The sequence below is a fragment of the Ischnura elegans genome, chromosome 9, assembly GCF_921293095.1.
Source record: "Ischnura elegans chromosome 9, ioIscEleg1.1, whole genome shotgun sequence".
NCBI classification, from domain to species: Eukaryota; Metazoa; Arthropoda; class Insecta; order Odonata; family Coenagrionidae; genus Ischnura; species Ischnura elegans.
The window spans coordinates 52116292-52144270 of record NC_060254.1 but is presented as its reverse complement, the minus strand read 5'-3'; the positions used below and the strand labels follow the sequence as shown (position 1 = coordinate 52144270).

General features: G+C 37.8%; 1 protein-coding gene across 11 annotated transcripts in view; it reads left to right on the top strand.

The window, feature by feature from the left end:
• LOC124165409 (protein madd-4) overlaps positions 1-27979 on the top strand; it is a 1214641-nt gene that overhangs the window by 1106085 nt on the left and 80577 nt on the right. For all 11 annotated transcript variants that reach the window (XM_046542805.1, XM_046542812.1, XM_046542809.1 and 8 more), the window contains exon 4: positions 24161-24400. In XM_046542805.1, coding sequence (XP_046398761.1) covers positions 24161-24400 — 240 coding nt within the window. The remainder of the gene's footprint in view (positions 1-24160; positions 24401-27979) is intronic.

Sequence of the window (27979 nt, the reverse complement as noted above, 5' to 3'; positions counted from 1 at the left end):
TCATTCATACGCCTGAGGAGTAGGTTTGACTCGGGTTTGTATAATAAATAATAGTATGTGGAGAATGAGAAGTATTTTCATTCTATTTTACGTGTGATTGCACATCCACCAATTTATGCCTAAATCCTATCTCGCTGCAAGACTATAAGTTAATAGATCTCCGAATGTCGTTTCTTTCCTTGTAGAGATGGATCTGAGTTATATTTTGAAATATTGACACATAAGCTACGATTATCTTCGGCATAACATCCGGACAGCTTCCTTCTAATCTATTACGTTTCGATTCCAATTTTTAGGTCTGATCCAAAAGTTCTTAACCGATATAAAGAGATGAGAAATTAATAAGAATCGCTTCATCCCAGTGTGTGAAAAATCCGTTGGTGAGAAAACACATTATGAAGAAGAATGAGACTTTATTTTCCGGCTCTCCCTCCAACAAGGGATCAATTCTACGCCGGAGAATGGGAACCCAGTGCCAAAAGTTTTATGAAAGAAGAAGTCATTTCGTTCTGGGGTCGCTTTGTTTAGGCGGAAGATAGGGAGAGGATAAAAACTGGAGTATCCCATTGTGAAAGGTGGAGAAAGGTGGACCCCATTGGGCTCCATCAATCGTTAGAAATAATTCTTTTGTGATAATTTGGCAACCTTTGCTATAAAAATACCAGTTATGGAGGCTGATGAATTCATGTCCGTATCAGGCGAGATGTTTGAAATTTCATTCGTGAAAATGAATTATTTTCTCGTCTTTTTCTAACTAAATCGTTCATATTCATAACACTTAAATCCTAATTTGGTTAAATGCTCAAAACTCGCTTAAAATGAATTTCAGGGGACCATCGTTATATTTTGTTACCCGCGGGATTTCGCTACGTCCATAATGAAGAATTTTTCCCTGAACATCACAGGATTGCCGGCTAATATTTCGTAAATCATGTATTTTAAGATCAATAGTAGAAATATGTGGTGCTGGCCACATGTGGGAACAACTGATGATAAGGGAAGGAACGGTTAAGTTGCGAAGATCGCACGAATTTATTTGTAAAAGAAGAAGTAATTCCCAAAGGGACCAAAGAATAGTTCTGAATATCGGGGATTTCAGATCGCCCGAACTCGTTATATACAGGGAAATTTACATTAGCAATCATAGGGAAATCCGAGGGATTGGAAGCTCATCTCATTATAGGCGGGATTTCGTTACACCCGTGATCGTTATTAGCAAGTTTTACAGTATTTCTCCATTTCTCCCTTTCCCAAGCTAGTAACTTCAGTTTTCTCATGTTTTTCAATAACTAAAAGTAAACCAATAAAAATTAGTTGATATACAAAAATATCTTGTGGGAATATTCAAATGTATTTGCTAAACCATAGCGCTATCATATATTTCGAGTACCAAAAGTTTTAAGGTAAGTCCAGGTGAGACGCTCCTCCGGTATGAATGCCTCCATCGTTGTAGTTTAAAGAAAATCCATCAGATTGCTCTGCTGATAGTGACCGTCAAATAGTTGGACAACTTCTGTCTAGCTGCAAGAGTTTCGCGGTCATTCGTTTTTTTACGCTACTTTAAAGCATCATTTCATGTAACTACTCTGTATAATGCGCTTTTTTATAAAGTAGAGTATAATATTTCTGGTTGGCATCAATTGAAATGCTTGAATACTTAGAATTGAAGGGTGAAAACATGTAGCAGCTAGTTCATGTAATGCCCACTCGCAGTGACAGGCTATCTTTGACAATGTATTGCTACGCTGGCTGTGAGGGCAACTCCCCCGTACTGAAAGGAAAGACCCCTTGCCTCTCCTTAGGATAGATTCCCCTGTGCTATCTTAAAGTATAGATGCACTACCTGCAGTGGTATCATGGTGCCGAAACGTGCCGGAACTGGTTAACAACTCGTTACTGGCATTCCGATACTGGTTAACAAAAGAAATAATAGTAAATTAACACTTTCATCAATTTTTTTGCCTCAAAATTTCTAATCTATACATTTGTAACCAAAACAAAAAAATAGTAATAAAATTTAAATAATGACTCGTAAAAAACACACAGAGTAACATTTCAATTTCTAAGGAAAGTTAAGGAAAGTGCGTTCCGGCACTGCTAATTTTGCTATGATGTCACTGCCTACCTGTATTGGCTTCAGTGAATTATCACTAATACCAAAGAAGTAATATTAGTAAGCACGTCATTAGAAGAGTGCTAAAGTGAGAAGTGTCTCCTAATTTTTAAATTGCTTTGACACATCCAGATACATTCAAGAAAAACAAAAATTGAAATGACGCAATGTGTTGAAACCATGGTCGGTTGTTTAGTGTTGAATAAAAAAGAGTGGAAATCACCATTTGTGCTCTTCATCATGGATATAGCGAACTTCCACAAAATCAAGCCTGAAACGATATTATATGCTTTGACACAGTATGATTTGTAGAGATATTGGAGAGATTTGTAGAGACAGAGGTATTGGGAAGATCTCAAGAAGATATTATGAAAGAAGAAGTAATTTTGGTCTAGATCACTTTGTTTAGGGAGAGCAGAAAAACTGGACTATCCCATTGTCAATGGGGTAGGAGGGTGGACCCGTTTCCACCGAGACGTGGTCTCATCAGTCGTATCTTTCCCCCCTCCATCTTTTTTGGAGTTGGACCCCCTTTCCCATCACCTCCATCCCTTCACCCTGAGGGTAAGGGGGACATGGTGGTGGAGAAAGGATAAGATTGGTGTGTATGGAGACAAAGGTCTTTTTTCACCCCCAGGGGCCAACGGGGAAGGAGAGGGGTAATCCAAGGAAGAATGAAAAAGCCAGGGAATCTTTCGTTGGAACGGCAGTGAAATAATTACGGTGAAAAAGGTGTGTTCGGCTTTGATTGGGGGAAAAGCGGTGGGGAAAAACTCTATTCCAGGAGAAAATTCCATTCCGTCTGACTAAACCGAGACAATAAAAACCGATTTCGCTCTATTTTTCAACCTTCTGGTGTGAATTGACTTTTGAAGTGACTGAGAGGGCTTTTCTGGATTTTTCGCATAGTTGGCTCCCATTTGGCTCCGTCGATCGTGGGAATTTCTTCTTTTATGATAATTTGGCGAAGTGTGGTATTAAAATAACTGTTATCAATGGAGACTGATGACTTCAAGTTTGTATCAGGCAGGGTGCCGGAAATTTCATTCGTAAAAAAATTATTTCTTGTCATTTTCCATTTTAATCATTCATGTTCATGGCACTAAAATCCTATGATTAGAATAATCCTTTCGCCAACTAAATCATGCGCCTAGTCAAATTATTTAATATGAAAAAAGTTTTGAGACTGATCGTATTTTAAATTAATCCTAACGCTACCAGATTAGAGGGTGAGTTAAGCAATTTTTAAATCTCCTGGTAATAATAATTAATTTAGGAGCATGAATAATTAACTTAGGAGCCCTCCCACGGTTTTTATTCCAATCCTCCAAACGTTAACACATTCAGAAAAGATTATCATATTTTTATTTTAATATTTGAACAAATTTATTGAAAATTTATGTATTTGGGTAGACTTATTTCATCAGTACTTGGACTTTTTGGAATATCTGAATACGTCAATAGACCTATTGCAAACATCCAAGTATCATTAGAACTACTGACGTGATTGCCGCCTCCAAACAGTACTTCGTTGTCATTGTAGAAAACATTCTCACTTTATTCCAGTAGAAAAGGTGCTAAAAGATGAACATTGTATAATGATTCAAATTATTATCTTGATCTTAGATATACTTAAAATGGATGTTTAAATTAATATTTTTCAATGCGTAGAAGCTGTTTATTATTGAATGGCTATTTTTTTCCTCTTCTTAAATGTATGATCATTCATTAGTTATCAATTTTTAAATAATGTTTAGTCCTCAAACTTTACATTCATAACTTTCTCATTCCTAATTTGAAATTCATATTAGCTATACTTATCAAATCGCTAACCCAATATTAGCCCGTAGCAGTTTGCTTATGGTGTTGGCAAAGCAGGAATTCATGTTTAAAATTATTTGAGTAGTTCTCTATTACTTTAAAATGTATAAAAAAAGACATTCGTAAAATATTTTTTGGTTCTTCGTAAACATGTTGATTTTATCAGTTAATAGCTGTAACCTCATTTGTTAGTCTTGATAATCAAATATTAATTAGATAGTAATCATTTTTACGAGTTAGCCAAATATCGTAATTTGCGAGTATTAAATTTCACATTCCTTTTCCTCTTACTGAATTGGCTCCTAATGCAAAGCAGGTGGTTGAAATTCTCTCAGAATTACGCAATGACCCAGGTCTAAGCATAGAAATCCGGTTTGGTTTTAAACCAATCCAAATTTAAACCAATTACGTTTCTTTATTTATCCTTGCGTCTCTTACTTCCACGAAGCAGATCCCAGTCAATCACTTGCGCTAAACTGGAATTCTTATTCGCGCTGCCTAACAAGTCGCATGCCCAATATCAGCCTGTCGCAAGCTATTGGCGTATTGTGATGCTACCGATAAGGACAAGGGGTCGTCATTCGATCGGTTTGAACTCGAGTGAACGGAGAATCTCGGGGAGGAAATAATCGGTTAGATTGGGGAGCGTTCACGTAATGGTCCATCTTCGAGGAGACCGCGTCCTTCTTGCTAGTGTTGGTTGGGGTAAGCGGTTTGGGGCGAGGTAGGAAATTTCCGGAGATCAGACGAGTAGGATTTGGAATTGGGGTTGGCAGCGAAAGTCGAATGATTGGGACCGAAAAAAAACGGATGAAGCGATAGGACAAGGAAAATAAAGGGATGGGATGGAAAAAATTGGGCGAAAATAGCGTCGGCATTGTCCACATGAAACACTGATACTCTACGTCTCTCCGGAAGCCAATATCACCGGACCCAGCCACCTAAATTGTCTCTCAAAATCGCATCAAATGGGAATGATTGGGAGGATATATCTAGTTTCATACAAGCGGAGTAAATTGCACTCTATGAATCTTCGTATTTCCAATATCCATCGATGGTTTATCTGCTTGTGTCGTGTATGTATACGAGCAGGTCAGAGTGGCGCGATAGCGTCTAATGTGGGGACACAGTTCAAAGTGACTTTGTGGTTTTGTTAATCATCTTGAACGTAAAGTAAGGACTTCATAATTTCTCAGAATTAAGTTAAACTGCTTTTTATAAATAGTAATGTTTACATAATATGATACAGGTTAGAGTACCAAGATAATTTCCAATGTGGGGACCCAGTTTTTAGTAACTTTGAGGAAATTGCTAATCATTGTGAACGAAAAGTGAGGACTGCGTAATTTCACATTATTTATTTTTTTGGTTTTTAGCATGCAATAATAATAATAGTAATGTATATATGTAATGGTAATAGTATAAAAATTACTTATTTCATTACAGATTCGACATAGAATATCATCATAAGGTACAAACAAACATAAGGAAAAGCAGACACGCATCATTCCTTTCCTTGTTTTCTACTTTTCATTCTTAAAAACTTGTTACCTTTTTTCCCTCCAATCATTACAAACTCCATTTCTCGTAAAATAATTTACTCTAACCATTTCACTAAAATTGAAAATAACAAGCTACATTTCGAATAAAATTGGTTATTTCAGATGTGATGTGGTGTACCCGATCCATCATTATGTCATGTGTTTTATTTTAAAGCTATGTTCTGATATGAGTTTGAAATACTAAGCTATATATTTGAAATTATAAATGAGTTGTAAATTATTTATTTTGGTTGTAAACTCAGTAACTTCTTTCCTTTTGCTACCGTTAATACACTCTGAAATCTATGGTGTAATCTATCGTTGCCTTTAGCTTATATTTAAATCCTTATTGTAATGTGTGTCACCCTCTTCTGAACTTTTATCGTTGAATAATTCTTTTACCTCTTTTATTTAGGGGTCATTTTCTTTAAGGAAGCTCCGTTTATTTCCTCAGAAAATACAATCAGCGTTTTGAAATGGTGCCTCCTCATTTCGTTCTTCTGTCTAAAGAAGTTAACTACGATAAATATTTTTTTTAATAAGCGAAAAAATCAAGATTGAAACGTATTTTCGCAGGTTAATCGAAAACAGAGAACCAACAGCTTCACTTTATTCCTGAATTAATATCTGTCCAGGAAGAAAAGCGAGTAAGGATGCCATTAGGATTCAAAAACTTGGCACCCAGTTTAATTTTGATGCCAAAGCAGTTTGAAATGAGGATTAAGGATGGGAATTATTCTTTAAATTCGATCAATGAGGCATCGCGGGGATAATAATGCCGTGGCAAGGTGAGACTTAAGGGGGGCGGAGAACAAAGGCCCAACAACATCCGTGTTCCACAAGATTCCTGTCCCCCCTCCCGTCCCGGCAAGCTTTGAAAGAGGAATAATTACGAAAGACGCAAAGTTTCCGTCGACGATATTGAGAAGGTATAATTTCACGACAGGAGAGAGGGAGCTAATTTGGGAAGTTAGCGCAGCGCAGTAATTACGAATCAAGAAATTCGAAACTATGTTCGCACAAAGCGGGTATGAGGGATAATTTTTTTTTTCCACGGAGGCCCTACCGTTGTTTTCCATGACAAAGCGTAATAGCTGCCCATGTTAGTGAGAGTGAATGCAAAAATTTATTTCCTGTAAGTGCACATTTTAGGAGTGAAGAACGCTATAACGTTCCACTTATAATTTAATGATAAACGTCTTATTCTATTTATTGTTATTAGGACGTAAATATCTTGATGTATTGAATGCATTTTAAGAAGAAATAGTATCTCGACGTAAATTTCTAATGTTGATCAAGAGGTAGGTCGTATTATAGAACCAGTTTATGTGATAATCCAAAGATTATAGCCAGTCGGCCCAGTCCAGCCGGCGAGAGTTGTCCGATGACAGTTCTGAAGGAGGGACGGAGAACCCGGAGAATAGAGAAATTGGGGGAACGTCGTCAGCTCCATAAGGTATAAGCTGGTATCCAACGTAATGCAAACAAGCAAAAGATTAGCTTACGGATTTTTCTTACAATTTTTACAATCCCGTAAAACATGTTCCGAAAGATATTCGTGTGTTGCGTGTTATTAGAAATTTCTCTATAAAAATCATATTTTTCCCATAAATATTTAATGAATATTTTTACTTAATTTGCGCATGAATTATTCAAGCATAGTTAATCTAAAATCTTTTTATTTTGCGAGTGTGGGAGAAAAAGTCAACTGATGAATTTCTTTTTTATAAGAATCCAAAAGTACGCAGCGATAATTATAAAATTAAAAAATGAATTCAGACTGGGTAATATAAAAGCATTGTTAACTAGCTAGAACGTAAACAGCGGTGAGGTTAACAAAAGAGAAAATTAGTTTGAATATTTATGGAGTGAAATAGTTTTTTTTTCCGCCTCTTTCACCAGACTCTTGCCGCTACTCCTCTATACATTGTAGCCATTTTAGAATGCGAGCATAAACTTATGGCAGCCCTAAGTGCTCTGCACTCCAGACAATAAACCTCGGAGATTCCGGCGCTACCGTTCTTCAGAAATATATTCATGGCCGACCGCCAGGAAAGAATCATTGCTCCCTGGAACAACAGAGAAATGGCGATTTTCCAATTCAGTCCGGGAAAGGCTTGTCTTCTCTTCGTATAATCGTCCTCCCTTTCTTTCTTGTGGTCATTCTTGGCTCCCAATCTCTCAAGGAAGAAAAAGAAGGTACTTAACCTTCGTTTCATTCAAGCGTCTTCTCATTACTCCCATCCAAGCCATCCAACTAAGAGTCGTCAAAGTTCATCATTTAAGGCGCAATTATTCGTTTCTATGGCAAGAATCGACCATGATAGAAAAATTCATTCTGCGCTTCAATAAAAAAAATAGCAACGCTAGTCATTTATGGCTAAATTTAGATGCTAAAATTACTCCTTTTCATAAAAAATTTAAATACATTCAGATTTTCTTTGAATTGTTAAACTTAGGTATCAATGTATTTGCTAATATTGAACCGAGAATCATTCATGTGTATGATGTTATTATATTTATTATTTATTATTATTATTATTACGCCAACCATTATTATTAATAATTATCGTATGTAATATTATATTTATTAATAATAATAGTTGGCGGAAAATGGAGAAAGTGAAGTGGACGGAGAGGAGGAGGAACGATGAAGTGCTGGACATGGTGGGTGAGGAGAGGCTGCTATTAGATGAGATACAGAGGAGACAAAAGGTGTGGATGGAGCGAGTACTTAGCGGGGAGGGGATGTTGAAAACAGTGCGAGAGGGTAGAATGACAGGTAAGCGAGGGAAAGGAAGGAAAATAACCGGATTTTTAGGTGTAATGATAGGGAGTAAGCCATATTGTTACTTTAAGAAGGTTCTCAAGTACCTTATGGAAACCTACCTCAATCGGTTAGAATACATTAATAATAATAAATTAGCACATAAAATTGCTCTAAGCGTCTTATTCTCTCTGAGTAAAATCGTTTCACATCCACTCATTCTTTTAATCCGCTAAGTACCAAATTTGAACATAAGTTTGACATTTTTCACTCCCTTTATATGATAAATACTTTTTAATATATACTTAGTTAAAAATAGTTTATTTTTTTGTGAGGGATGCTGTTAAGAGGAATAATTTTCGGATCTTAACTTGTCTAAATTTTTCGATAAAAATCTGCCTAGTGTATTGCATAGTTTCACACACTTCGGTTTAAGTATTACGCGTTTGACTTTGATCGTCACAGTTTAAGTAGACAAGTATTTTTATGACAATTTTCTTTTCTTGAAAATGAAACATTTCCTTTTTACCTTTTTCATATTTGTAAATTAAAATTTCACTGACAATTTTCCACAGATGCTATTCATGCACTTATATTTTTGTAAAATTTCCAATAAATTTTATTTATTTTTTATTGTTTTAGAATTCCACCCGATTAAGCCTGAGATAACTCTCTATTTTTCGAATTGGTGGAAAAATGTGGCTCCTTTAAATTAATGTTGCGAACGACTGGTTTTTGCGTTTTCTTTGTCCTTTATTGTGACAACATTATTAAGAAAGTAATTGGCCTCGAATTTTTGTGCATTAAAAAATTTAAACATTTATCTAGAAATCTCCGGTTTGCTATCACTTTCTTAAGTTCACTGAAACTGGAAATCTAGCAGAGCCAAAAATTGAGCATAACAACATTGTTTAGGTATTTATTGCTCAATGTAACCATATCGGCGTAATGGCATATTTTTTATACAAAATTTGACTTCACGGCTAAGTATCAATCCGCAACCTGAAAGGGAATGAGATGTAGACTGTAGACTGAGTATAAATAGAGGTTATTGTGTTGTCAAAAAGGGAAGCTCAGAATAGGAAGGTGGAAAATATAGGGTGAATCACAAAAATGTCCACGTAAACTTGCCTTTATTGATATTCTTTAGTAGTAAAAATAATTTATCGGTGTTGCTCCCCAAATTTTCAGACTTTGCCATCACGAACTGAATTCAGCATCGTGTAAAGACGTAATACGGAAAGTGATATTCTATTTCGGCCCAGAATATAGCTCCGAGTTTTAGCAGGTTTTCAGGTTGTCTTGCGTTCCGCCATCTGTTGTCCCTTTCGAAGGAGCGGAGAGAGGCAGGGTGGAGGGGGATGGAATGACAGCGTGGATGGGGGGCGAGAATGAAGCGGAATGGGAAGGAATGAAGCAGAAGTGGGGGAGGGAGTCGTGAGTGACGCCTGAATGCTGATTCCCTCTCAGATGGCGGAGTTTGTGCGAGTGAGGGAAAGTGGAGGAAGGGAGACGTAATCTGCTCCTATCCCGCTCACTTGTCCCAACTCACTTGCTTCCACCTCCAACCCACCCTTCTCCCCCTCCATCAGCCTCACTTGTAGCTCACCTGACGTCTCTCCTCCAGCGCTGTCCATCGACCCAATACACCATCTACCCTACCTCTGCCACTACCTAACTACTACCTAATGCTGCTAACGGCGGTTGGTGGTAGTTAGAGATTGTTGGAAATGATCTCTAAAGCTATAAAGATGGCCAATATTCTAGAAAACTAAAAAACATTCTGAATCCATACTGCCCAAATTCTTGAAATTCAAATTTACATCGTTGATTTTCATTTAATTACGATATATTATCATAGGTTTGGTATTGTGGATTTAGTGTTGGCTTCCCACCCGGTGGGCTCGGGTTCAAATACTGGAAGTGGCAGAGAATTTTCAGAGTCTACCCAATCCCTGCATGACAATCCCTGCGTCCCTGCAATCCCTACATTTCAAGCGCAACACTGTGTCCGTCGGATAGGACGTTAAGCCGTGGTCCCCTTGGCGCCTTTCGTTAAGAGCAGGCTAATGCCGATACCGGGTTTCTCTCCACCCTACCTTCCATACCCTTCCCTCATGGCGCAAATGACCTCAGCTTTCGGTCGCCTCCTCCAAATACCATACTTATATTTTCATTTTATTTCATCGTATATATAATTTTATCAGATCGACCGAGTTAGTAACGAGGAAGTCCTAAGAAGGGTAGGAGAGAAAAGAAGCCTCATGAAAACCTTAATAAGAAGACGGAACAACATTATAGGCCACATCTCATCTACATCTACATCTATATAATACCCCGCAAGCCGCCTAAAAGGCGTGTGGCAGGGGGTGTTAGGACACCAGCCACATCTTGAGACATGATGGCCTGATGAAGACAATCGTCGAAGGACAAGTGGAAGGCAAGAATGGAAAAGGAAGACCCCGAGCAAAATATATGGAACAAGTAAAGAGAGATGTGAAAGAGAAGAAATACGTAGGTGTGAAAAGATTAGCTGATATGAGAACTGAGTGGAGAGCTGCGTCAAACCAATCCTAGGATTGTTGACTAGTGAAAATGATGATGATGTTGATATAATTTGATACTTAAGGCTACCAAAGTGATATTCTGGAAAATCAAATATTTACAGAATCCGAATTTTTCGAACTTGTTGAAATTTAAATGTATGTTATTGAATTACATTTTATTACGTATTGCAATCCACATTTCACCAGTTTAGTATCACCTGGAAAGGTTAGCGTTCCCCAAAATACATAACAGAGGTGGTCAATATTGTACTCGTAGATCACTTGAGGTCTCTCCTCCTGTGCTGTCCAACGACTCACTCTACCGCCCCTACTTCTACCGCTACCTACTACTGGCAAAGGCAATTGGTCGTAATCAAAGGTTGCTGGAAGTTGTCTTTAAAGCTATCACGATCAGGCGCGTAGCTAGGAATTAAGGCTGGGGGGATTAAAGGAGCAGCTAATATTGGTGGTATGGAATACGGGAGGTGCTCGGTTACCAGTGCGATAATGCTCTCTCACACAAGTGTTCTAAGTCCGGGCGTTGCTCACCGGCTGTGGCGCTATGCACACGATTTCGACTGCTTGTAGCATCATATACTCAGCAGTCCATACCACCTTTTCCGGTTGTGTCCAAATATATCAACAGGGAGTAATGACGCCTCGGTAGCTTAACTGGCTAAAGCACTGGACTGGAAATCGGGGAATACGTGTTCGTATCCCGGTCAGGGCGAACGAGATTTTCTCTGGGGATTTTTCGCACGCGAGTGATAACATTATCACCTATAGAAATGTACATAAAAACAAGGAAATGAAAATTCAAAATGAAAATTCTCCATTCACACATTTTATCATTCTTTTTTCATTCTTCGAAATGCATGAAAAAATAACGCATTGAAGAGAAAAGGGAGATGGGGACGTTTATGCCCCTCTTCCACGCTCTCGGTCCATCCCACGTTTTCAACCCCCTTTCCCTTGAGAACTACGTCCATTTTTTATTATACATCTCCGAAAGATTTTTATCTTCTACTCTCCATCCAACCGACTCTAAAGGCCGTTTTACTCGTGGCACGTACTTGCACAATCTTACGTGTGTACGAAGGCACAGTCAAAATAGCGTCGTGTAGAGCGGTGAATTGCTAGAACACATGTGAGAATGCGTGGACGTGAGATGGTATAATAGCCCCTGTTCTGATTTCGTTCATAAATTCACGCAATTCCACTCCGCAAAGAGAAATTAATGAAGTTCTAACCTGCGTAATTCCGTGCCCCGTGTAAAACGGCCTTAACAGCCCTATCTTGATTGCCACCTACTGCTGGCCAGCGGCAATTGTAATAAGACAGAGATAGACAGAAGAGTACTATGAAACTATCAGCGTTTCCATTATTTCGTTAAACCTTGAAAGTAAAGGAACGACATAAAATATCAATATGCATATGGAATATCGGGAAAGTAACACGTATATGTGTTAAAATTATCTCTGATTTCAAAGTCAAATAGTGATTTCTCCTCTCATTTGTAAGTCTTGTATTTCCAATATTTGAATATTCCCCAGTGGATATCCATTTTAGATGTGATTCAAATCTGTTGAAATCTATTTTATGTCATAATGCTCTCACGAAGAATTATCGTTTATATTCATCTGCATTTAATCATATTTTTATCACGTGTAAAAATAAGTATTCCTAAAATTACAAACAATACAATTTCTCTGCTAGTGGTCGGTAACTCTTCAAATCAATATCACGTTGAAATATGAGAATATCCTAATATTAAAAGTAATCTGGGTGCAGCATTTGTGTACCCTTGTGTATTTCACATCTGTCAACCTCAAGCTGCACGCTTTGTGTACCCTACGTGTACATATACCATGAGGAAGACAGAAAGTACGTTTTTTTGCGTAAATATTTTCAGCAGGGGTGCTTAATATCATGCCTAATTTGATGTTCAGTATGTTGATAGATTATTGCTAAGCATGTTATCTTAATTCAAAATCATCAACTAATTGACATAATGAATTGCTTTATTTCTTTTTTTTTCAATAAATAGTGTAAGGATTACACTGTAATAGTTGAAAAATCTCTGGTTTGTTAGTTTTAATAAATTGTTTTTCTCTTTTTCCGCCTTCAGCGTATAAATAATATAAAACTAGCACTTTTTTTCTGATTGGGTATTTCAAAACATATTTTATTTACTGTATAAACAGACGGAAATTATTGGAATGTAGGTTTAAATAGCGCTGAAATTTACCTATAAGGTCTGTGAGTCAATATTAATTACCATTGCTATGATTTTCCTTGAATAGTTTGGCAAATATACAGTTTACATTCACGTTTTTTGTTTTAATAATAATGAGAGCTAATATTTATGATATAATTGAGAAAATATTTCTTTACTAAGCAAAATTTGCCATTTTTACGCAGCTCTCATTTTACTATTAAAGCGTGCGTACGGGGAATACTTTCCGCAATTTTGCCATACTGAACAAGCAGATGTATATCTATGGTTAAAATAAATTTGAGAAGTAACTGTACAAAATTTCACTCTCGTAGTTTATTAGTAATAATGACTATTTACAGAAGAAGTTTTCATAAATTCTATTCAAATTCTTAATTCATCAAACTGGACATGAGCTCTCTTGAACTCTAAATTTCAGTGGATATATACTTTACCATAGGTCGTAAAAAGTACCGTAAGAAAACTATGGGAGCATAAAGGTAGCGTGTCTCTGGTTCATCATATTTTACGATGCTCAGAGGTTGCGTACCTTTCTCCTTTAGGCAAAGAAAACAAGTTTCTATGGATTTTCTGGGTCATGAATACCCGTGCAATCGTATTTTCCATAGTACCAACCATGGAAATGGCTCGGATAGACGCTCGGCGCCACCGATGACAAATTCTTGAAGGCCAGTAAAGGGCAGGAAATATACGATGCTTCGGGTGCCAGCGATATCCACATTCATCTCATACCCGTCTTCCCTCTCCCGGCATACAGTTTTCGCAACTCTAACCTGAGAGCTTGTTTTACGTAAGGGACACAGTAGCAGTACTTTATGGCGGCGCATTTTGATGCATCTAACTTTGTTTTGGCTTCTACCGTCTCTCGATATTATTGGTACTGATTTTTGACATGCGAATCGGGCGACACATGGGAAGTAAATCAATTTCTTTGCATTTTTCATTTATTTCCGAGGAAGAAATGGAACCGCAGATTTCTTGCCCGGAATATCATGTTTGTTTGCGGGGTGAATTCAAACCACGACAGCAAGCCTGGAGTTCAGCGTGATAAAACACATATGTTTGATCCGTTAACTGCTTATGAAGAGAAAGAGAAATGAAGAGTAATCTGAAACCTCTGAGAATAAGGCGGTCGCATTATCAGACATGGTGATTTGATTAAGATAATCGTCAGAAGAGTGGTGGAGGGAAAGAATGATGTAGGTAGACTCGGTGGCGTAACTGGGAAATGCTTTGGGGGGGAGGCAGGGGCCTGGAGTGGGGATCCCCTCCCCCAGGCCACGGGATTTTCAGGAAAATGTTTGAAAAATGACATGCCTGGAAATGCATTTTACATCATTTTGGAACTTAAAACTCAACTTTAAGCAGATGTAGTTATTATATGTCGAAACTAGTTAATAGTTTTAAATATTTTTTTTTCTCTGAGGCTTTGGGGGGTAATCTATCCCCTCATCCCCCCATAGTTAAGTCACTGGGGAGACTATGTCTGAGGCTTCAAGTTGTTCTTGATAATTAGGAAAATATATGCGATTTCATGTGGCATTGCCACATTGTGGTATTAAATGCTTGAAAACTTTAGTTAAAGCAATCTCATCGATGTTGACCAATGGTAAAAATATTGTGAATTATTAACTATTTTACTCAATGTAGTCTTTGGTTAAAAAAGACAGCCGTTAGCTAGTACCACCACGGAGGAAACTAAAGTTTTTTTTACTGCCTATTCCTCGAGACATCTGATTTAAAAGCAATAGTATTTCATCAATGGATGGTAAATTATTATTAGTTCAAAACAACATAGACAAAAATTCACATTCCATATTTTTTTGTTCACTATCATCATCATACCAGTACCATACTATGTTTACCTTTTGTATCTACGGTACAAATAAACTGAGAATACTAATTGAATTTCAATGCATTAATAAGTAGGTTTCGGTCTTATTATGCGTAGGCCCTTGTGTGGCTCGTTTTTGAGCTAATGAACTATTGAGTATGATTGAAAACCCATTGAGAAATTTGTCTTCATACTACTGCTATCATTGTATTTCAACTTTTAAAAGCGTCGTTACTTTGACAGAACAGACGCATAATAGATTTTTTTGCCTTAATGAGGCGAAGGAATGAATGGGAATGTGCAGGAAGAAAAAGCTTTGGCAGAACGAAGATATTGTTTATTATTGAGCCATATGGTTGATGCTGATGAATACGCCCAAATTTATAATTATAACTGCATTTGATATTATTTTCATTTTTCTATCATGAATACTTGCGTATTGGGTGATATATTATTCTATACTCGGTGCAAAAACCGTTGATTGTGTATAGCTAATAGTTTTTTGAAAGCACAGTAGAGAAATGGTTTTTGTAAGCGAAAGATCAATGAAGATGGGATTTAAAGTATTACTTTTTGCTCAACTTCTAGTAAGATATGATCTATTATTCCATTATGTAGATCTAGAAATTAATTATTCAATATACTTTTTTTGTAATACTCCGAGTTGAATTTTTGTGCATGCTTTCTGTAAATTTGACTCGTTACCACTCTGCGCAAGTGATGTCATTAGAACCGACTCTTCCAAGAGAAAGCGCGAAAGAATCTCAAGAAACAAAAGCAAACCGAAGCAAGAGCAAAAATAAATCTTTTTCCGTCTCTTAGTCAAGGCTCTACGTCTTTTAACCTCATTACCAATCCTCTGTCACGGGTTTGTTTATTTTTCTTACTTACTGTGAAAGAAAACGTCTCACTAGGAATTGCGCCCTAAATATTTGATGTAAGCTCACCTTCTTTATTTTCCTGGACGCTTTTTGAAAGGAGTTTTATTTTCTTCCATAATTGACTTACTCTTTTAGTTTTAACTCAATGTTTGAAGGATATTTTTTTAATCTATTCGTCCACCTGAGGGCTTTCGTTTAAATAAGGTATACATTTAACTTAAAAAGCCTTGGTATTTTTGTATCCCATCGTTTCTCTTGGTAACTCTCGGGGGTACTATTGCATTTCCTATTAAAAAAACCAAAGTAATTCCGATTGGGTTCTGGCTTTTTTTACAAATCAGGGATGAAGTAAGGCATTAAATTCAATATTTTTGAGCTCAATTTGACCATTTTTCCCCTCATTCCCTAAAGGACTATGAGGGACATACCTTTCTTTTTAATTTTCGATAAAAAAAATTAGCAAGCATGAAGGCTATGGTAATCAATTTGATGTAATCGCTTTCGTGGGAGTGATGAAAAATATTCCACGTCAAAGCTAATAAATCGTGAATAATTGAGCTTCTCTTTGAAATACGCCGCGCTACCTCATCTGTTTCCCATTTTTATTCATAGCTTTATTTCTTTAAGTGCTAAATCGATTGGAAAGACTGCATGATGAATTAATGAAGCTGGTTGAATTGATATCAATATGTATGTAGCATCCTAATTGAAGTGCCCCTCAAGTAAAAAATAAAATGTTGGAGAGTCACGGCAATCAATTAAACCTTGCGTGAAAATTTCTATTGTAAATTATGGATGTTTTAAGTTTATAAAATCTGCATTTTTACTGCTACTATAAGCTATCTAGCAAATTGATCGATGGTTTTTTCTTCCTCATAGGAAAATGCACTAAAATTGCTGGCACATTAATTGCGTAAGCTGGGATTCGCTAGTAGTAGGACCCGCCCGCCTTTGTGACGGTGCGAAATTCCTCGTCCCTTCCCTTCCTTCTCCTCCCAGGAGGCGTCGTAGGGCTCCTATCGCGGCGGCGCCTCCTTCCTTGTTCCCGTCCTTCCCCCTCTGGGTGCAAAGGAGAAAAGCTCGCGCTTACAGTCCCTGCCCCAGGAGTGTATCCTTGCGAGCCCGCCCTGGAGTCTCGTTTCTACCGCTACTATAAGCTAATATTTCCTACTCCCATCTAGGCTATGATACTAATTATAGATAAAGATAAATTATCGTAGTTACGTAGTACTTAAACGTCCACATTCAATCCCCCTATTCTTTCTTTGTTCTGCATACATTCAGCCAAGATAGAACAAAACAGGAAATGCCATGTACTCATTATACAGTGCAATTGTCTTCTAAATACACACATTGACGTTGGAAAAATTAGCGTTAATTATCATTTTTATTAATATTTCTAGCTTCATTAATTACTCGAGTTGCCTATTTTTTTATTTTTTTACACTTTATAATTCTTGAAAATAATTCTGCTTCAAATTTATAGGATTTTCATGATTTACCTTACAGTTACGTTAGTCTCGCAAGTTTTTTACGTAATTTTTAAGAAGTCGTTACGGCAGCATTTGCTAATGCTATGAGCTCCATCATCGAGTTATTATTTAATGCCGATTATGTTAGAGCTTTAAATTAAGATCAGTAGGTATTTTTTTCCGTTTTTAGATTTGAAGCGTACTTATCGATTTATTCTCGGCGAAAAACTGACGGCCTTAACACTCATTTCTCAGATAAGTTAATCGCTCCACACGTTTCTCTTTTTTTTTGTAAATCAATCGTTCAAATTCTATGAGATTCTCGCACCAAATTCTTCGTGAATCTTCGTAGCCATCCATTCCCTCAATGAGCATTTCTCCTTGCGCGAATAAATGAATTGAAAATGTTATTTCATCACCAAGTTATGAGAAGTGGGTGGAATTTTTTACGGTTTTTTCTGTGTTTTAGCTACCATCTCATGACATTTCAGATCAGTGAGGAAGATTTCTTGTTTCGCTGTGAATTGTATTTCCCTTTCATCTTTCCAAATATTTTTTATAGCGATGACTGATTGAACTACACAGTTATGTATGCCATTTCCCTCGATATCATATTGAATCTTTACTGTATTTCGAGGTTGATCGATTCTAACAAAAACGATAAACCTGGAGTAGTTTCGTCCTTAAACGTCCACATTGAAAATGTGATTTCGTCACCAACTTTCGCTTATTTACACGGACATCCTAATATTTCTGTGTTCTGCGTTCATGCAAACTCGGGAGATCCGTGTTCAAATTCCGGTCAAGGCGATTTTTTTTTAATCTGTGGATTTTTCGCACAATTTGCGCATTGCGGGTAACTCCATAAAGAAATAACCGTGGCTAGTCCCGGTAAACTTAATTTATTATTTCCTATGTCACACGGCCATGTAAGGCAACCTTCATGTTTACTATGTATCATTCTTAGATTCTGGAACTCTCTTCCGCCAAATATAAAGACGTCACAATCACTTCAGTCGTTTAAAAGAATGCTGTACACCTATTTGAAGTCTGGGGCTTAATTCAGTCTCCTCACCTCATTAGTTATCAATCTTAAAGTTGTGATGTTATCAAAACTCTCTACATAAATGTGTATATGTGTGTGTGTGTTCATTACTTTCTTAGTTAAAACTTATATTTTTGTGTTATTAGTATTGAATATTTTACATTTTTGTATAAATATCTACTACTTTTTAGCCTAGCAAAAATCTCCATAATGCCTTATTTTTGTCAAAATGCCTTTTATTAAGAGTAGAACATTTCCTGTATTTTCTATTTTTTGCTCTCATAGGTTTTACCTAGAGCATAATAAAAAATATTCAATTCAATTCTTTATGATAAGACTCAATGGCGGCGCCATGGTATGCGAGTGGCGCGAATATTGCAAAAGAGGATCCTCAAGTCGGCCCATTAATGTGTTTAAACCGAACGCGCATTTAAACGGGTTCACAAAAGTCGCCACTCGCGTCGCTGACGGACAAATTGATCACAGTTTCATGGGGAAGTAAGATAAAATAGGGGGTGTTAACCGAAATTTATTTACATGATGATGTGATCTGTCAAACTCATAACTTTTCAATGCTTTTCCTCGCAATTACAAACATTATACTGCAAAATATTGGAAAAAAGTAGATCGCATTGCACTCATGACTGCGCAGCGGACATTTTTGAAAGCCGATTAAAGTACGGCCGAAGCGGCAACAGAAATCAGCCACCTGGGAGATGGAATTGGGGCTATTCTATACAGTGCAATTGTGCGTATCATTCTTTATGATAAGGCTCAATGGCGGCGCCGCAGTATGCGATTGGTCTCGAGTGCCGCTTGGCTGCTGCTGTATTTTCACTCAATCTCGCGTATCTCAGCATTTTGCGAGGATAGTAAGAACGTGATGTTTTGGTTAGACCGCAAAGATTTCCCATCCACAATCATGGGTTATCACGCGATCTTATCAATTGGAATGTGTGCACGAATTAATGAGCGTGCTCTTTCACTGTGAGTTTCGTCATCCGGCCCCTCTGCTCATTTGTCCTCGCCACTAATTTCCTCGCTACCGCATTCGCCAAAACCGCTCATTGCTCTTCGTTTCTTGAGGAAGAAAAACCACCGCAGAGCTCCCTGCCTTTCCCCCCTCTTTCCCCTTTGGTGCTCTGGGAATGTTCTCAAGAAGGATTGTGACGGCGAATCAGAATTGCAAATAAGCCCCCTTCTTCCTCAGAAACCCCGTTCCCCCCTATCCCAGTACGCCCTGCCAGCGTTCGCTGTCTCGAAACCCCTTAAGGAGGATACGCAGGGCCTGGAAATTCAAAACAAGTTCAATAAAACCCGCTAATAACGAATATTAGTGGGCCATAGTTCTGTTTTTTTTTATGAACGGGATTTTGTTTTATCCATCATAAAGGACTTTTTCCCTATACATCACAGGATTGCCGACTTACATTCCGGAAATCGTTTTTATTTAAGCAACAGATCCGTAAAATTTAGCCATCGTCCCACCCTTTGCTTCAAGTGACTGTATAAGGAAGGATTTTTTAGATCAATAGTAGTTTAATGTAGTGATGGCCACACGTGAGAACATCTGATGAACTAAGGAACGGTTAAGGAGTGAAAGTTGCCGTAATTTCTTTATAAAAGAGGAAATAATTCCCCCAAGGGACCAAGGAGTAGTTCGTAATATCGGGGATTTTGTATCATCCGGACTCTTATATACGAGGAAATTAGCATTGGTGATCATAGGAAAGTCCTATGATCGCCAATGAAAGAAAGGGACCAGGAACTCACATATTTATAGGCGAAATTTCATTGCATTCGAGATTGTTACAAGCGAGTTTTGCTGTACTAGAAGCCTGAATCACACGATCATATTTCACTCGTACAAGTACAGGGATCATTTCAGATTTGCTTTCAAAAATAGCTATCACTTTCTATGTCACAGGGCAAAGGAGTAGCCAGGATTTTCGTTCGGGGGTTCCTAAACGAGGGGAATTTTTTTTTAAGAGGGTACTAAGTAGAGGGTTTAAAACTAAATTAAACAATTTTCATAATCTAAAAAACTTCATTTGTCAAAGAATTGTTTTGTGAATCCATGCTTTTTCAATATTTTGTTTTCATTTATGCAGGAAGGTAATATTTTTTTCATATTTCGGGGGGGAGGTTTCATATTTCCATAAAAATTCACATTATTCCGAATGGCCTGTGGGAGTGTCTTACCCTGAAATGACTGACAGAATCCACGTATGGTTTTAAATGATAGATTAATCAAAGTGCGCGAAATAGTTAAGGCCATTGGCATATCGCAATGCTCAACTGCTTCAATTTTGCACGAAAATATGGGCGTGAAAAAAATCTCGCCATGATCCCTGCCGCGTAGGCTCACAGAGGGGAATAAATGCAATCGTGTGGTCAATTCATAGACTTTTTTGGCGCTTTTCCCTCGTAATCCTGGGTATTTTCCTCTTCGATGCATTAATATGTATGAAATATGGACTCATCAATACGGTACAGAGGCAAAATAACAGGTAAGATGACAGAATTTGGAAGATGGACGAGCTAAAAAGAAGGTGAAGGGGGTGAAATGGGCCAGTCTGGTTATGGCAAAAATATTTTAGTAATTTGTGCGGAATAGTCCACATCGATTGCTAGGAAGTGGGATAAACGATAACCGGCCAGTGGTAGAAATAAAGAAAAGCGTCCTTATTTGAAACAGTAAAATGTTTTTTCTTCAACAAGATAATGTACGGTTGCACCCCTGTGTCGGTTGCAATTGCCAAAATCACGGAGAAAAAGTTTTAATTATTCCAAAATTCACCTTATTTACCAGATTTGGCTTCGAGTGACTTTTACTTATTTCAAAACTTGAAGAAGTTGCTTGACGCCCAGAATAGCACCCAGACTAATGCCTATTTAGAGGATATCCCGAAATTCTATTTTTTGATCGGATTAAAATGGTTGTAAAAATGCTTACAAAAATGTATAGAGCTAAAAGGAGGCTATAAAGAGAAATATTAAAATATTGACCCAATATAATTTCTTTTTATAGCTTTCTCTAAAGACTTATTGAACTACTCTCGTACCTACCTTGATCGGGATACGAACCTGGTATGTTATTGGGAAGAGGTCTCTGACAGCTGATGTCATTTGCGCCATTGGCAAGGATAGGTAAGGAAGTGTGGAGAGAAACTCGGCGTCGGCATTAGCCTCCTCTTAAGGGAAGGCACCCTGGGGACCTCAGCTTAACTTGCCATCCGAACGACGCTGTATCTGACCAATCGCCTTTCGTTCCAATAACATATTTTATTAGTGAATTATCACGATGACAGACTCAAGATTCGGTATTCTTCGCTGATTGATCAGATATTAGTAATTTTAAGTTTTCGTCATTCGTATATATTTTTACCCTATATAGCCCAATTTTTCTTCTCGATAACATAAAATATGTGAACATTTTTAACTCTATTCAGGAAATATTTAAACTACCTGCACATGTTGTGCTGTGAAGTTTAATGCCGAAATATGTAGCTGCCACGTCAATGATGATTGAGCAGAAAATTTTCCATTTTTCAATAATAAGACTTGAAATTTATTGGCTCCCAGATCCAGCTCTGTGATAGAGAGGGTTAACTGCTATCAAGTTATGTATGATTTTTACACTTTCTAGGCAAACAGAATAAGTATTTAAACTTTCTCGGCTTTCCACGTCCATGTACCCGAAATATCTTACCCGCTCGGAAACCCGAGAAAATTTTAAATGTACAATCAAGTTTTAGCCCTGTTATTTGTATTCTATTTCGTAATGTATAATATTGCGACACGTACGCCTGTTTTGTCATAGAAATATGAGGTGTCTCAAGAGAAGATGCATGAAAAATAGCAAAATGCAAACATCGAAAAATGATCGCCTACTGGTACAGTAAAAATTAGGGGAATATGTCTTGAAATGTTCACGAAAATGACATTTACTTAGTTTATGGATAATCCCTCCTTAAATCCATTCCCTTCGGAACTCCTTCCCCATCACTGCAGCCTTCCTCCCGACCTCAACATTCCGGTTATCTGATCCCGCGTGTCACTCCACGGAAGATGGATGGCAGTTTGGAAAGGGTTGTAGGAGAAGAGAGGACTTCCAAAGGAGGGGAGAAGGAGGCAAACTTCTTCTCCTTTGGAGCTGATTTTTCTCGTCAGGGGCCTTCCTGGGAGAAGGGGAATTCTTCTGCTGAGGGGGCTGTCACGGAGGGGTTGAGACTGGGGTGGGAGGCTCTTAGAAAGCCGCCGAGGGGAGTTTTGTGTGTGCGGCCCACGAGTTTTTTTTTTTTTTTTTCTTTTATAAGGGGAGAGGGTTGTAAGGGGTGCGAGGGTGGGTGGTGGATGAATCAATCAACAGGAGCCGAAGGGGAAATTTTGTTTCTTCTTCCTCTCTCTCTATTCTCAAGAAGCCTCTCCACTGGGCACATTTTTTATTCTCTCTCTTTCGTACAATAATGGCCACCATGATTATGAAATTTTTCGGTCTCGTCGAAAAAAATGTTTGATGAACATAGCCCTCTTTTTTTCAATCACAGGTTCACTACACCAAATATTTCCTTTTATTCCCTGCTAAAATATTCTTCAATCAATTTTATGCGGCGTTCATTTGGTGTTTTCCGTTTTTTCTGGTTTTTCCTTGTGTTTTTATGAAATTCGTTGGTTTTTCTAAGGTAAAAAGTCTCACGTGAACTTTCAAACGTTTTGAGCAGGAATGTGCATATTTTGTATTCCCTCTCTTACGTACAATAATGGCCACCATGATTATGAAATTTTTCGGGCTCGTCAAAAAGAAAATGTTTGATCGACATATCCTTCTTTTTTTCAATCACAGGTTCGCTACACCAAATATTTCCTTTTTACTCACTGCGAAAACATTCTTCAATTAATTTTATGCGACGTTCATTTGGTGTTTTCCGATTTTTCTGGTTTTTCCCTGTGTATTTATGAAATTCGTAGGTTTTTCTAAGGTAAAAAGTCTAGCATGTTAAAGCCTCTATCGTTTTGAGCAGGAATGTGTACATTTTTAAATTGATTCTTTCATCAATTTTATCTTAGCTTTGTGTTCCATTATTTACAAAGCTCTCAACGTACATTAAGCTTGTGAAGATATTTCCGCATGACGTATTTTTTTTATTTGCCTGAAAAACTCAAAGCAAATTTACTTTGACAAAAAAAGTTTATAAATAAAGATACAAGATCGAACAAAAACTTTTCTATAGCATGTTTTTCGTACGTTTCTTTGAGTAATAACTCAATTATATAATTCACTCAAATTCTTCACCAACCCTTTTCTTTAAAGTGTTACATAACGATCCTCTCAGAAGCTCCTTCCTGTTCATGAACACCTCCTTTACTAATGCAATTCGCTTCCTGATGTCCTTACTACTGTATCCGTTTTCCTTTTATGTGCTACCTAAATAGTTGAATTGCTCTATCTGGTCAAGCTTCTCCCCACCTACTTTTATCTTAAGTCTCACATACCTCGCTCGCGATGCTTTACAAAACCGCATTACCTTGGTCTTCTTGTGATTAATCCTCATCCCATGCTCTATTAGGAGGTTAAAATCCCCTAAAAGTCTCAAACTCCTTGCTCTCAATGCTTTAGAAAATAAAGTCTTATATATGTATAAAATTATGCAGGCAACGTTAAACAGGATAAGCATATAAGAGAAAAACGAAATGTAAGGTAAGCTATTAATATATTTACTATTAAGGAGTAAGAAGCGTTGCGTTCCTTAAATAAATGAAGGCAACATATTTGAGGTCTAACCTTCTTTAAAACCAAATCGTTGTCTAAAATTTTAATGGACACTATGGCTGAAAGTGTTCATGAATTTAGTTAGATCGAGAATTATTTTTAACCGGATCGTTATTCTGATTCGTTCTCAGGCTGCCGAAGAGGACAACTCCCGCTCCGGTCCGTCGGACAAGCGGTCGGGCAACCTGGGTGCGTCTGCGATCGTGCCTGCGCCGGGAGCCCGTCCCGTCCTCGGCTGGTCGCCGTGGTCCGAGTGGAGTACCTGCTCCCGATCCTGCGACGGTGGCGCCTCCTTCCAGCTGCGGCGGTGCAACGCACCAACCGGCTGCCGTGGAGGAGATGGAGTGCGATACAAGATCTGCAACATGCAGGTGGGTAAACGTATTGCATCGTGGCCATTGAAACAGATTGGTATTTATTCTGATATTTCCCCCTATCTCCCCATTTCAGTTATATAATTTTCGGAATATCTACAACATTCTGCAGTGTCTGCAATATTCTTCAATTTCTACATTTTTACCGATCCGATGCCAGTTATTTTACTCCCTGCTGGTTCGTACAGAGTATATCCCCGGTGTACTATCCATCTCACTTGTCTCACAATGTCTCTATTCTCGTCAATTCTCCGAATTCCACGTGAAATACCCCGGAATCCGTTAAGCTTACTGTCTCCCACTCACATCCAGTGCTCCATCCACGCCCGGTATTGTCATTCCATCACATTCCAATCATCCTTCCATCCACGTGGCGTCCGAAGCTCTTTGAGAGGGCCCTAATTGCTCATCGCTCTCCCTCTCTCGCCGCAATATTCTCGCGCCCATATGAGCACTTCACCTAGCTCGCATTCAGCGCACCACGACCGTTTTCTCCACTGGTGTTCGTGGAGAGAGGGCGTTTGCTTTTCTCCTACCTAAACAGACTACACAGAAGGGAGCTCAGTCCGTCTCACTGCAGATTCCTCGTGATTGCCTCATAATAACTACAAAGTAGAGTCAGTCGTCGCCAAGGGAATTGGAATGTACTGGAGGCGCCATGTCCGAGTTTTTTGCGTAGCCAATGTTCTTCCATCTTATGTTGAAGTTATTTCGGGTTTCCCACCGGATGAGGTTCTCCATCTCTGCCGACGTTTCGATGGTCGTATCGTCCATCGTCGTCAGGGTTTCTCATAATCATTCGCATAATTCTCAAGCCCTGATGACGATGGACGACACGACCATCGAAACGTCGGCAGAGATGGAGAACCTCATCCGGTGGGAAACCCGAAATAACTTCAACATCATAATACGCCAGGAAAACCTCAGATCTTTCTTCCTCCATCTTAGTTTGATAACTTTTGTTAGCCTCCTACTGATATTTTGCGGATGCTAAGTTTTTTTCGAAAATTCAGTAAAATAAGTGAAAAATGCTACCATACTCAATAGTATTTAGCCGGTGATTTTCATCGGAGTTTTCCCATAATTCGCAATACTTCTATTTACCTTTCGTCAGGCGCAATATTGGAATCGCTGAGTTCATGCGCAATGTGCCTAACGGGCACAGATGTGATATAACATTATTAACTCTTAGCACGGCTCAGTGGTACATCTTTTGAGTTTAAAGCACCATTATTAGTGTAAAGTAACACTTGGTGATGTCTTATTTACAATTTATTTACCCCTTTACGCAATTTCATACGGCCGTGGACCTTTCCATCAACGTGCGATATAACGTGCTCTTAAGGCTATTAAATATTATTATATGAAATGAATTTTAGTATTTGAACACTATAAGATCAGTGTTTATTATTTGGCTATATTATTCATCTAGTAAAGCTTTTATTTTACTATATTGTGCCATTATTTTTCTTAATTATGCTGAATAATCCGCCACTGATCAGTAGGAATAAGTGCGAAAACTGACATGCTGCATAGAGCGTGTTAAAACAAAGAAGCTACTACAAGCGTCAAGGGTCTATGCCGCCTAGTGTCGCGGGGAAATGAAAAAAGCTCGCGCTGTACCTGTCACATCCCTTGCACCCGACGGTAGGTTAATGTATAAACTGTGTCCTGTTAGTAACTTTACTGGTAGGGATATCCTTGAAAATATACTTTTTTACTATAATGGGGAACATGCACAATTTTTTAAAAGTACTGGAATAAGAAGGCCTCTACCTCAAATGTACTCGTCGAAAATTTCGCGTATGAATAATGCTTTTTAGCTGAGTTATGAGTCTTTAAAAATTGATCTTCATCGGCTGATTGAATACACGACGTCATCGGAGCGTGACGTCACGGAACGGCATCCACTGATGACAGACTGAGGAAGTGGATAGAAAATCGATCTACGAGGGCTCAAATGCAAATTTGGCGATAATAATTGCAATTTTTACTTTAAATATCTTGCATTCAAGCCTCTAACACTCTACTCTCTTAGCGAAGTGAATGGTGTTCCGTGCGATGACGTCTGAAGGCGTTTCAGGTCACGTGGCTTCAAGCGATATTCGAGCATTTTTAATTAGCATTTATTGACGTTTGTGGAGTACCAGGAGAGTTTTGGCTTATATATTTGGACTCGTGAGAAAATTTTCTATTCAATGAGACTAACTAGGATGATGAACAAATTCCATGCATGTTCCCCATTGTTGGATTTTAATTGTCTATACAAAATCAAATACCAATATAGGTGCAGAGAAATGACGTGTTTACACTCCTAAATTATATTATCTGTTAAGCTGGTTTTAGAGAGCGATCGATCGTGGAGATTGGTAATAATTTTTTCCTGAGAAAAGATGTTTAAGACATAAAGTCGCGAAATCTACCAATAAAATATAAAAAAAGTTTACAGTGTGGGTTCCATAGTCTATTTTAATTTATAAACTAGTTATGACCAAAACTTTCACCACATAATAAACATTGACCCTTATGGGATTGTCAATGTAGGCGTTTCTAATCCTACCTAAGCACCCCCATTCCTGCCTCACTTCGCTTCACTCTTGGAACCAGTGGTGCCCCCTTCAGTATAATACAACCTCCTTGTTCGTCACAGACCACTATTATTCATTCACTAATGGTGTACTCTGTTGAAGCAAAGTCGTCGAGATTTGGAGAATTGATTTTATTATTTTATACAATTCGAAAATTACGAGAAATGGACGATTCTTCAGCAATAAACATTTATAATAGATACATTTATGAGTTTGACTTAATTTCTAACGTTCCCATGATGTAATTCCTCAAGCCCTCACCATTATATATTTTAAATCTTTCCAACTTACCGCATCCATTTTCTAGAATTCCCAATCGCCAGATATTAAAAATCACAAGTCCTTCAGTCATTTTAAGAAAGATTTAGCTGTTATTTGAATACCAGGATTTAAGTTTGTTTATCATTTATCTTTTTTGTTGTCATAAAAAATTTCTGTTAATACATGTTTTAGTTACAATTTGTATTAAAACTTATATTTTTGTGCTATTGGTATTGAACATTTCATTGTGTTGTTGTCATAATATTTTTCTCGTTTGAAGCCTCGCAATTATTTCTTAAAAATTTAAAAATTTATTTTTTCTTTCGCTGATATGGAATATTTTGCAATAGTAATAATTGTTTCCAGAGTAGAACATTATATTCATATTTTCTTTTCTTTGCTCTAATAAGTAATCCTAGAGAATAATAACCATTCATTCATTCCCAAAGTTTTCGAGGGTCAAATGTTTGTAGCTAGGTGCTTACTGACTCCAGAAACATCTCCTTTCTCCTTAAAATTGTGATGATCTTCATACGTTCAATAAACCATAAGAAAAACATAATTCCCATTCTCCCATAGGACTCTAGGGGCCCTTGAGCTAACAATGGTGGACACCACCTTTCGCTCAGTTGAAGCGTATGCGACGAATTAACGAGATGACGGAGTATTGTTTAGAATGCAATCTAGAGGATTATGTTTACTTGAAACGTGATTTATGTTTCCATGT